Source organism: Catharus ustulatus, chromosome 2 (genome assembly GCF_009819885.2).
Source record: "Catharus ustulatus isolate bCatUst1 chromosome 2, bCatUst1.pri.v2, whole genome shotgun sequence".
Taxonomy (NCBI): Eukaryota; Metazoa; Chordata; class Aves; order Passeriformes; family Turdidae; genus Catharus; species Catharus ustulatus.
Window position 1 is genome coordinate 116,779,654 of NC_046222.1, and position 12,263 is coordinate 116,791,916.

A 12,263-nucleotide genomic window follows, 5' to 3' on the forward strand; every position below is an offset into this window, starting at 1 on the left:
GAAATATATTCTGCAAAAAATTTTAAGCAGATAAAATGCTATTTTTCTAGCTACCAGATCCAAATCTGTGCAAGTTTAAAGCAATAATGTGTGCCTTTTCCCTGAGCAAATTGATGATGCTGAATGTTTACCAGCAGCCCCACAGAGCCTGGGAATGGCAGCTGCCTGCACTTACCACTCCCTGATACATTAATGCTCAAATGATGGGTCTCATCTATAGTTTCATTATTTAGCACAGAAATAAAGGGAGGAGTCAGCTTCAAACTCTTTTGATTCATGGAGTGAGCTTGGCCCCTGGGAGCAGTATTTAAAATAATTTCCATTCTGCTCCTGCTAACTAAAATCATAGAATCGTTAAGGTTGGAAAAGACCTCCAAGATTATCAAATCCAAATGTTAACCCAGCACCGACAAATCCAACACTAAACCATGTGTATAAGCACATCTACCCTTCCTCTGACCTTTGCTTGCCACTCACTGCATCAGTGGCTCTGGTACAAGACTCCAGCTCAGCCACCACAGCAAAGCAGACGAAATGAGAAGAGTGGCTGGAAGGAGAAATGACCCAAGCAGGAAACTCCCAGGGCTGACCCCACTCTGCAGAACTCTTGGGTAAGGCAGGAAGGCGAAGGAGGGATCGATATTTTGGTCCTCAGCAGCATCACTTACCTCAGGGGAAACCTCCCTTGGTTTTATCTGTATCTCTGCCTACTCTGTGGCTCCCCCTTAGCCTCCCTGCCAGGCAGCCAGCCTGGAGCTGGGTATTCCCTGGGATTTCCCAGCCAGCAACAAGTAAAAGTTTGACAAAGGAACCTCTTTTTCATCTGCCTGCTCTAGCTGGAAATAGGGTTTTTCCTTATGGCACCAGTGGTTGTCCAACACCTCCACGGGGCAGCACAGACTCCCTGCCAGGCAAATCCAAGTGGTAAGCAGGGGAAATTCAAGGAAGCACCTTGGCTTTGTCCCCAGCAGCATCAACACTGCGCTTTCACCTTGCAGAAGGCAAGAAACAGGATCAGCAGGGTTTTACCATCCCCAAAGGCTGCGTTTCCATTTCCTTATTTTTTTATTAACCTGGAGCAAAGCCAGCAGTGCGAAGCAAGCATGTTTGGCCCAAGGAGGATGCACAGGAAGGCACTTTAAAGGAGAACAGAGTGAGATCAGAAACTGATCTGCTGATCCCAGCCCCCAGGCTGGCTGGAGCTCGCCCAGCCCCGGCTCTGTGCCCTGCAGGATCCAGACAGTCCCAGTGCTGGCCAGTGCTTCACTCCCCCGGCCACACTCGCTGTCTCCACATCCCCGCCCTGCTGGCACGCTGCCATCTCTCCTTTCCCAAGGTAACGCTCCCCTGGGCTTGCCTCCTGCAAAATTACACCTGCATCCAGCCTCTCCTGTGATAAACTCTCCCAAAGCTCCCAGCACAGGGCAGCCAAGCCAGGCTCCAGGCTCATGCCCCCTCCAGCTTCACCGAACCTTCTGTGCTCCCTCAAGCACCTGGCACAGCGACATCCCTTTAAAAAAAGTTCATCCCAGAGTACAAAACGGTTGCATTATGTCAAGGGACAGCGCTGGGATCAGGTGTTCCCTGCCATGACCCTATTTTTAGAGCACAGGCCCTGGGGCAGGCACACACACTCGCATTACAGCAGCATGAGGCTGTCGCTGTGTTTGACACCAGGCAGGAGCCAGCAGGGAGAGAGCCCAACTGTACCAGGGAAAGCTGACTAAGCAGAGATGCTCCAGGAGCACATGCCTGGGATTCTTTGAAGAGCTGGCCAAAAGAGGAAGCCATGTCAATCTTTTTGTATGCCCGAGGGGCTCAGGGAGAAATGAGGTGTCTGCCACACACCCCAGAGGTGTGTGCAGAAATGCACGTGAAGCTGATTTACACCCAGCTCAAGCCATCCAAGCTCTACCCAGCTGATCAGATAAAGGTGTGTCTGTAACAGCTGCTTTTAGTGCTCTCCCTTGCCTTACATTTTCCAGCCCTCTTCTTTCTGGGAAAAATCAGGGGGTGAAAGCAGATGGCACTGGAGAGTAGGGGTGTCTGTGTTTCAGTTCCTTGCAAAGCTGGAGACTGCTTGAAAAGGAAATCCAGCATACACATAAAAGCTGTGTAGGAGAGACCATCATCCTCCTTACCCCAAGCCTGGAAAAAGGAGGTCAGCAGAGGTGTTAGGACTAAAAATTCCCTGTTTTGTGCAGAAGTGAGACTTCAGCATCCAGCAGCAGACAGCTTTTGAACCCTCTTCTCACCTCTTGGCTCAGCTACAAAACCACCTTACCCACAAGAACAGCCCCACTGTAAAGCCACACAGCACAAATGTTTGGCAGAAGAATTACAGGCAACACAGAGGAGAAGCAGCAGCTCTGACTCTTCCCCTCCAGGGCACCTTCAGAAATGAGGCACTGTTCTCCCTTACCTTCAGGACAGTGGAGAAATTTCTCCAGGATGCTTTTCCCAGACTGAGTGGGTGCTCTGCTCAGGAGCAGACACACCTCACCTTTGGCTGAGGCCCTGGCCCCCATCAGAAGAACAGTGCAATTTAAACACTCCAGAGGCAATTGGCTATCCTAAGACATACTACTCTTATCAGACCCAAACTGAAACTCAGGAGTTTGAGCTCACAGCAAGAATTTCCTTGCAACAAGGGGAAGACAGAGAGGGTCTGCTCAAGCCCAGGGAGCCCAGCCTCTTAGACACAAGTTCAAGCTGTGCAAAAGTGACATTCTGGTCACTGTTCCTTTAAATCCTTCCAAAAGGTGCTCATAGGTTTAATACTCCACATTAAAACCAAAGCTTTTCCCCTGGTACTGCTTTCCTCCACTCTGCAGATTCCCTTGAAAAGAGAATTCAGCCAATTGAAATTAAAAGGACGTCAAAGGAGGGAAAATGATTGAAACTATTCACAATTCTTTAACTAAAAGATGGTGCAGAAGGTATTGTGAACGCCACTTTTAAACCCTTGTCCCACCAAAAGCACCCACCTGATGTTTTCTTGCAACACAGAATTTAGAAAGCCAATACAGACTGTACCCCAGATTTCATCAGCTGCTTGCCTGCACCTCCACCAGCCCTGCCCCACTTTGGGAACTACACCCTCCTTTCATAAACATTAATGAGATGAAGTTCATGTCACAACCAGGCACAGAGTTAATGGGAGTCACTTTAGCCTCTTCATTTCTCAACAGTTTTATTGCCTTTAAGAAAATTTTTGTAAAATATAAATACAAAGGCAGAAGATTTACTTACAAAGTTAAAACACAGATCTCAAACATAAACACACAATTCAGAAAATTTAGTTTATGTACAGTTTCAAGCAACTTCAACATATGTTAGTTTTTCAATATTTTACAAGGTACAGAAAAAATAGTTCAAAGTCTTCTTTAAATAAAGAGCATAAAATGTTTAAACATATATAAACAATCCGGTTTGATGTGTGAAAACTAAATTTCACAGCTTTTAAATTAGGATATAAAAGTTCTTACAATTAGTTGATGCGTATGGATATGGTTTAATTTATATTACAAACTATTGAATTATATTCAATAGTGCTTACCTGGCCAAAGCAGGTAATTCTGTAAACAAAAAAAATGAAAATAATATCACCAAGTGCCTTACCAAGTTCTACCTCCCAAACAAGCCACACGACTTTGATCACATCACCTAGAAAAAGTATGTTCTGTGTAATCAGTGCTTTGTATGAAACAAAGTCAATGTGTGTGGGTGTGTTCTTTAAAAAAAAAATGTGTTCCGAGTAATAACAAACTTATCCCAAAGCCTGTGTGCATTTAAAGAAACATTATATAACAATTTTCGTAAAAACTGATTGAAGTTAAAAAAAAATTCTTCCAAAATCCATCCAACTGGAATTCAGATCTCTTATATAAAGGAAAGATATTTTCATATTTAATAGTGTCCTTTCTTTACAGAAACAATTTCATTTGAACACATATACATAAAGAAGTAACTGTATAAGCACTGTACATTTAATGGCCTGATGGTTCACCAGAGGATGTCGAACGGAGGGTCCTCGTGCGGATGCAACCAGTGAAGCTCGGAGCCAAGCAGAGTCTTGAGCTCACTTGTGAACTCAACCAAGTCCAAGAGCTCTTTGCTCTCTGGGTTAAAAGCTTCAAGGTCCGTAGCACAAGAGAACAACTGGCTGAGGGAAGTCTGTTTGTAAAACTCTGCCTCTGTGATGGTGACGACTTCCAGGTTGGGGAAGTTGCAGCGGAAGATGCGCGATGACATTTTTAGCCTCTTCACCACGTCCGAGAGCAGAAGCCAGTTCCGTGGTCTGAGGAAGCAAAGGAGAGAGAGGCTCCAATAACTGATATTAACTCACAGCATTCCTGACTCTTCCCCACCTGGCTGTGTGACAAACCCTCCCCAATCCCACGCCCACAAACAATCTCTCTGAAATCAAAGCTGTCGCCCAGGGGTCGAACAGAACAGACGAGCAGGTGTGCATGTGTGCATTCAGAGTACTGCTACCTGCAGCTTTGGGAAGGAAGGATCCAGGCATGCAGGGGGGCACTAGGACCGATAAAACCTGGGCTCCTCAGTGCCCAGGTGGGCCAGCAGCCATCCCTACTCAGACACCTGAAGGCTAGCCCACCTGACCCAACTTTCATTTCATAAATAAGGAGGTGGCTTATAGTTACAACCACAAAATTCAGCACCCCTCACTTTCAGAGATGCCAATATTAAATAGAAGTCAACAGTAAGTTGGTTTTTCATCAGATAAACAACAGAGTTTTAAAAGTCAATCTTTGCACTTGTCTACTTCAGGGAATTAAGTTGGATCCATCACCCATGTAACAAAAATATAAAAAACACACACTCCTGCATGGATCAATATTTAAAACTAGCTGTCATCAAAATTGGTGCAAATGGTAAACAACAGTTGTTTACAAATCTAATTTATACCTTGAATATAATAGATAATACAACTTTCCAGGTCTTTGCTTATTATTAAGTATCATAGGATCTTCCCTAAGATATTTTGTTTGTTCCAATTCAGGGCTTTAAACCAGTTTTGCTACAAAGTCTAGAAAAGCTATAATTGTGTCATTTTGTCATCCACAAAAGCATGCCCACTCAGCAGCAGAACAGAAAAGCCCACGAAATACAATTAACACCTTACAACATCACACCCAAATTTAAGTGCTAGAAGCACTCCTATTTTGAAAGTTATAAACAAGATGCCTGTCTGGGATGAGGAAGGGAATTTGTGTTCAAACGTCACTTGTCCCACCCAGGAATACAGCAGTAAAAGCTCAGCCCTGACAAGCCAGCCTTTTCCCCTCTCACCTCCTACTAGTTTGCTTTCAAAAGAAAACCCAATTAACAATATTAATGTCTCATTTATGTTATATAAATACAAACAGTATTCCCCACTGACACAAATCGCCACCAACCCAAGCAGATCATCCCAGCTGCTTTTACCCAAAAATCTTTTTTGTTCTTACCCCTGAGAGAGACACACTTGAATGTTGTAACACGGTAAGGGAGGCTCATCCAAAAATTCAAATTCAAACACATCGCTGAAGCCATCTTCATCTTCATCACCTGGGCCGGGAGGATTTGCCAAGACATCAAATCCAGATTCATCTTTTGGTTCTAAATAAAATTGAATAAAGGTGCTAAGTCAGCAGTGAAAAGGCTGTTGCAGGTCTTGCTTTTTTCCCCAATAACGTGATCTGTAAACAAAATCAGTTTGCTTCCTTCCTAGCTTCGTCCACCACAACAACAAAACAGCCCCCACCCCCTCGTGCCCCGTGTTTTTAGAGTCTCTGCATACAAAGAAATAAAGGGCAACATTTGCTCACCGCACACAGAGCTGCCATAGAAATCCCAGTACAAACCAGGGTCATCAACACTTCGACCTTGCAGGTCAGTTAAATACTCTGGAGAGGAAAAAACAACAAAAAAAACATAGTGATGAGAACAAAAAGCTGGCAAGTTCAGAGACCGCGCGTCGCGGAGCCTCCACGCGCGTCCTCCACACCTTCCATCAAAAAATCCCACACCATGTTCCTGGCACACATCCTACAAACAACAGCATAAATACACCATCCCTCCACATCAAATAATGATCCACCACATCAAATAATCACCTAACAGGGACAGACCCAACCTTAAGCTTCAGATACCAAGAGTAGTATCTTATTTTTGTGAAAATAGGGTGTACCACATTTTTTGGCCTTCACAATTATTCTGGACACCAACTTGAGGGTGAAACTATGGCCCCCAAATAAACTGATGAAAAAGATTTTTCCACACAGGTATGTTCAGAAGATGTAGCTCTTTTCTACAGATATCATTTGGGAGATCTACAAACTGAATTGGTGAAAAGATACTGGGATTCAGGATGCGAGGAAGTCAAAGATACCAGACTTCACTGCATTCTGAAACACCTGTGTGTGTTCTATACTGCATCATTTAAATAGGTAAAGAGATGAGAACACAAACTCATGGACTACAAACAGTGCAAACACACTCAGAGGTAAGTTACTAGGGAATGTAAGTGTCTTCATCCAAAACTAACAGGAAAAAAACACTCTAAAAACATGTTACAACATGGATATGTTTAAAGACAAGAGCCTTTAATGCATTTTTATAGTATTTCAGATATAGAACAAGGCAGAACTGGCAAAACCAAAAACAGTCTGAGATAAAAAGCAAGACCATGGGAAAACATGAGTATGTTTAACAAACAGCTAGTTGAATTGGCAACTTTCTTATTTTCATTTCAAGCAGAAAACTGAAGGCACTGCAACAGCCTGCTGACCTCCTACCCACCTATCAAATCTGACAGTGGAATAATCCTTATGACTTATTAAGAGTTTCAGTTAGAAGGAGTCCCCAAGCATGGCTGTGCTTCCCACCTGCACCCTCTGGGTTTTTGCAGGCAAAGAAGAAGCTACTGCAGCCCAGTCTACCCCACCCCAGGGCTCCTTGGGATGAAGTCACCCCTGCCAGGGTGACTTTGAGGGACAGGGAACAAGCCCCCATCTGCCAGGACCAGAAAGCCCCATGCAGTGCGGGCACAGACCTGTGAGGAAGGTCTCCATGAGCTCACTGTGGGTCATTTTCACAATGGTCCTCCCAGAGTAGGTTGCAAGTGTTGGATCAGCACCATAGGACAGTAACAGGCGGACAATTTCCAAGTGGTCATTTTCCACCGCGTCGTGGATTGGTCTGGTGTGAAATGAAAGAAAAATCACGGCGTTACATTTTGACTCAACAGTATTATGCAAATGTTTTTGACAAGAAACTCCTGACTGTAGATCAAAGTTATTTATAGAAAGTAACACTATTAATACAGCTGCCAATCATCTCATTGTCGGTTTTACTTGCACATCATCCCCCTCCCCTCTAGTCTTCAGTCAGACTGCTCAGGGCACTTATTTCTGTTACGTCTATTCCTTGCTATACACGTTTTCGAGGGACAGTAAAATAATTACACTGCTGTAACAGAAAGCAGGAGTTTGTGTGAAGCCTCACAAACATCATTTTGCTGCAAGTCACTCTACCGTTCCAAATGTCTGCCAATTTAACAGCGTGTTGTGGAGCAAGGCTCATTCAGCCTGCCTCTGGGCAAGCACGGAAATCGGTTACCCAAAGCCCCTAAATTATGTACACAGAAATAAGTTATGAAAATTTGCTAGGAATTAAACTTCTCTGCAGAACATCCTCTTTAAACAGCACTTGTGAATATATTTGCAGCACAATTCAACCCTTCTAATCAGAGAATAGAAAAACATGTTATTTTAAGTGTAGTCCACCCAGAAATTAACGCATTTCATGCGGCATGAGCAATCCATACAAGCTCAGACATAGATTTTGTGAGCCTTCAGAAGGATTATTCATTAATACACAGGCCTGCAAATTCCAGGTTTAGAATTCCTTATCACTAATTATAAATCGCATTAACTTTTGCCTTTAAAATTGATTATACGTAACAGGGAGTTGTCTGGAAGTAGAACATATTACCCTTCAGACTAATGAAGATGTGTTAAAATCCCATCTTTTCCTTAGACAGCAAGAGCAAGAACTAAAAGCAGAACCCAAAGCGTGGACAGAGATGATGGCAGTCCAGCTCAGCACAACACTCCTGCTTTGGGCTGTCAACACTGCTGCCCCCAACAAGGCTTTCGAGGGAGCTTGTATGAAAATGCAAGGCAGGACTTTAACCAGGATCACACACTGCCTTCCTGGAAAGCTTTCACAGAGATGTTACCAGGGGAAGTCATCTGGAAGCACAGCCAAGTGAACCTCTCCTCTCCAGCTCCCCATCTGCCAAGCAACGCTGACAACCAAAGCTTCAACTCCCTCCTGCCAAGAGGGCACATCCCACCACTGCTGCCTCACAGGGCAATGGCCCCTCAATGTCACCACTGCTTTGGCATGACCTGGCATCACGAAAGCTCAGGACAGAGGGGGGGAGGATGGGATCAGTCAGAAGAGGATGGCACACCACTGTTTTTCCATCTATCACACAGCACTGCTGGTAGGAGGGCGACTCTAGTAAGTCTCAAAACGATGTGCCACATGTATTTACTCCAAGTACTTTCCAGCAGGTCGTGACTCAGGGTGACTAACATCTGCTGCATGCTCTTACTTGCACCCATCTTGCTGGAAAGCTGCATGTCAGATCAGTTTTGACACATGCACAATACACTGACTTGAGGAAGTGCACTTGGGGATTTGGTGGTTTGTTCCCTATGGAAAGAGGGCTTATCCCATGCTGCCTGCCTCCCGTGCACCCCATGCCACCAACAGAGTGAGGAAGCAGGTGGGCCTCAAGCTGTTGAGCACAGTCATCAGTCCAGCTTGTGCCAATTCCTCCGACCCTTGGCAGCAGAGAACACAACATGTCGACACCTTCAAAGCCCAACATGCCCCTCTTTGGAAAGCCACCTTCACATTTTAGGACCGGAGAGATCCATGAGGATCACCGGCAAAGGGACAGGATATCCCTTCTCAGTTTCTGAGGGAATGTCTCTAAAATAACACTGGAACCGATGCCTTTGAGACAGACAGCGTTGGAGGAGACAGCATTCCTGGGATTTCCCTGCCAGTCTCACCCTCCCACCTCCACCTACTGACTCAGTGCTTCCCCCCAGGGAAGCATCACATCCAGGATCTGGCCAGTGCTACATGGCAGTGTCACAGCCCAGGTGACACCAAGCAGGAGGTAACAAATAGCAGAGGTGCTGACACGGAGGCTGCAGAAGTATCGGGTGTTTCTTGCTGTCAGCAAGCATCTGAGGCCTGAGCTGCTGGGTCATGGCACTCTGAGCATCCACAGCAGGAAAGGTCAGCCTTGCTGCAAACCCTCCTGTCCCCCACTGGGCATGAAGCATCCCTGGCTGAAAGTCTGGCAACAGGCACCAGGAGCAGATCAGAGCCACGGCTGTTGTCAAGTGCTGGGAATGCTCTTTCTCCCCCTCTCCCTCTTTACTAGAGTCTTTAATTTTGAACTCTTTTTAAATTTTACTTCAGAATTATGATTTTCTGGTTTTGGGAGGGGGTTGTGGAGTGTTGTGGGATTATTGGTTTGTGGGTTTTCTTGTTTGTGGTTCTTTTTCTTTTTAACTGACTTACCTAAGTGGCTTTTGAAGCAGTAATGAATTCAAGATGATCCCTTAACTTATTAAAAACAGCATCTAAATCACCGCCCAGTGTTTCAATTGATTTAACGACACTCAGACAAGTTTATTAAAGGGTGCCTGGGCATTCCCCAGGAAGGAAAAATTGCAGCACATGGGCTGTAGCCCTGTGGTGGAACCTCCTTCTGCCTTTTCACAGGTCACCAAGCCCAACGTGGTGCTGCAGAGACAGAGGCAGCGGGGCAGGCAGAACCAGATTCGTCATCTCAGAGTACACAGGGAGGCTGCCTGGGCATGAGAGGGGAATTTATAGAGGCATGGGGAAGGAAAGGCGTAGTAAAGTAGGGCGGAAGAAGGAAGAACAATAAATAGAAGGAAGGAAAGAAAACACTGGGATTGGGGCGGGGGGGAGATTCCCCATAGATAAGTTAAGGAAGAAAAGGCCAAAACAGAGCACTGACAGACTCTTTTACTGGCTAGAACAGCTTCTTGGCAAGCTCAAGAGCGAGACCATGCAAAGGCACAGCTATTTGTTTGCTTCTCCCAGCAGGGCCAGCAGAGGAGGGAGTATTCTTCAGTCTTGGCAGAGTTTAACCATCCTCTTTGTAGGATGTAAAAGCAACTACTGGAATAGGCAACTTTTTCAGATGTGAAAATAAAAGAAGATCCCTGGGAGTCCTCTCCTGGGCTGCTTTGCCATACAATCTCTTCCACCCTGAGCATCGTGGAAATAAACACTCTCTATCCCTAATGGTACAGTTAACGTAGCACAGCTCGTTTCTAAAACAAACCCTTCAAAAGGCCCCAGAAGGATCTGGGGACATTCGAGAGCTGCAATATCCTACAAAAGACACACATCTCAACCCTCTCTTGTGTACTGCCGAATTCTTCCTACTATTTTTACTGCCACTAGAGTCAGGAAAACATTTCACTGGGGATTTATCATTCCACCACCAAAATTATAAACTATTTAGAGCAGTCAGGGTTTGCTCTCAGCCTTTCAGGCACCACCAGAATCCTCCTCTCTGCAGTAAGAGGTCTTGCAACTCGCCGAGCAATGCCATATCTTGGCGTTTTGTTTTTATTTCCATCCTCTCCGTTATGCAAGGCTGCCCCACGGAAGAGGCAAGGCACGAGTTGCAGGAAGGCAGCTATGCAGGCTGGCTCTTCTTTAACGCAATTAGCTGCTGGAAGGTATGGCTCTGCCAAGACCAGCTGAAAGGACACAGGAAGAGAGCCATCTTGGCATGGTCCTCGCAGGGAAAAAAAAATAAAATAAAAAAAAAAAAGGCTGAGCTCATCAGCTGCCAGCGGGAAGGATATAGCAAAACTGGCTGCAGAGAGAGAATCTAGCGAGGGAACTCTGAAGCAACTCTGAGGCAACGTGGAGCCCTCGCTAACAGGCAGGGGATGTCTGTATTTTTGGCATGTGGCTTTGTTTCTATAATGGCACGGGTTCAGCTGCAGAGGTAAGAGGAGCAGAACAGCGAGATAAAGCCAAATACAGGCGGCGAACAGCCTTGCTAATGTCAGCTCCAACACCCCTATTCGAGCTACTGCCTTACTGGGGTCCGGTCAGGGAAGCTCTCACCTCTTAAGCACGGTCTATTATTATTTATAGGTAAGACGATTAAGAGCCCTTAGTGACTGCAGCACCTCGGAGACAGGTCTTAAAGATCTCCGGGTTCTACAATAATCTTTGATTAGGCACTAATTGAGCAGCAGAGTGCTTGTGTATTCAGGGTCTGCAGGCACTGCATGTGGTCTATCAGCAGAGAGTTTAAGGGGAAAAACATCCCAGACCTACCACATTTAGCCTGGCCAGATGTGCTGTGAATAGGGCAGAGAGGGACATCCTGTGCCGAGCGGGGTGAAGGGTGGAGGGAAGGACTGCACCATTCCTACACCCCAAACACTGTCTCCTCCTTGCCCCTACACCAGTCTGGCACTTTGGTTGTTTCTGGCTTCACCGAGATTTCTGATAGCATCAGGAACCAGAACGCCTGCCTCATCCCAAAACACACACAAGCAGAACCAACAAACTGATCAGAGAACCAGGAGATGCACAGAACTTTCCTGCATCCTTCACACTCACACGGACATCCTGGACAGAGCAAAGCCATATCATCACCAGCCACAACTTCTCAGAGTGTCCCCCAAAAAGCTGACACAGACAGCAAGGAACAGAGCCCAGAGCTCCAGGTGACCTTGGTACCACAGCTGCACTCACACAGCTGCATCCCAGTTACATCACCCCTCCGTGCTGCTTTACACTAACAGAACTGCACGCATCCACATCCACTGTCTGCAGGCTTGAGAGCTTCCACAGTACCTCTGGATAAGTGAGGTGGCAGAGGGGAAAATAAAAAGCATATTCAGAGTAATTAAAAAAGCAAGGGGAGAAGGACAAGTCTCTTCTAGTGCACTCTCTGCGTTTAGTTTTGGGGTTTTTTTGTTGTTCTTTTAAAGACTTTACTGTATTTCTAAGGGTTTAACATGTTCTGGAATTTAGTTTTAAAAGCAACACAGTTGAGGAAGACTGACACATCTTTCCTCCTAAAAGTTAAAGCAGAAAAACCTTCAAGAGAGAAATGGGACTTGTCTTATGAATGTCCTGACTTACTCTAGAGAGATAGAGAGGTC

At 45.6% G+C, this 12,263-nt stretch overlaps 1 protein-coding gene across 11 annotated transcripts in view; it reads right to left on the reverse strand.

The window, feature by feature from the left end:
* Window positions 1-3,176: 3,176 nt before the first annotated feature.
* Window positions 3,177-12,263, reverse strand: part of BCOR (BCL6 corepressor) — an 81,321-nt gene continuing 72,234 nt past the window's right edge. For all 11 annotated transcript variants that reach the window (XM_033051575.2, XM_033051573.1, XM_033051583.1 and 8 more), the window contains 4 exons: window positions 7,061-7,206; window positions 5,835-5,912; window positions 5,475-5,625; window positions 3,177-4,300 (listed from right to left, as the gene is read on the reverse strand). In XM_033051575.2, the coding sequence (XP_032907466.1) occupies window positions 4,006-4,300; window positions 5,475-5,625; window positions 5,835-5,912; window positions 7,061-7,206 (670 nt within the window). In that variant the 3' untranslated portion in view covers window positions 3,177-4,005. The remainder of the gene's footprint in view (window positions 4,301-5,474; window positions 5,626-5,834; window positions 5,913-7,060; window positions 7,207-12,263) is intronic.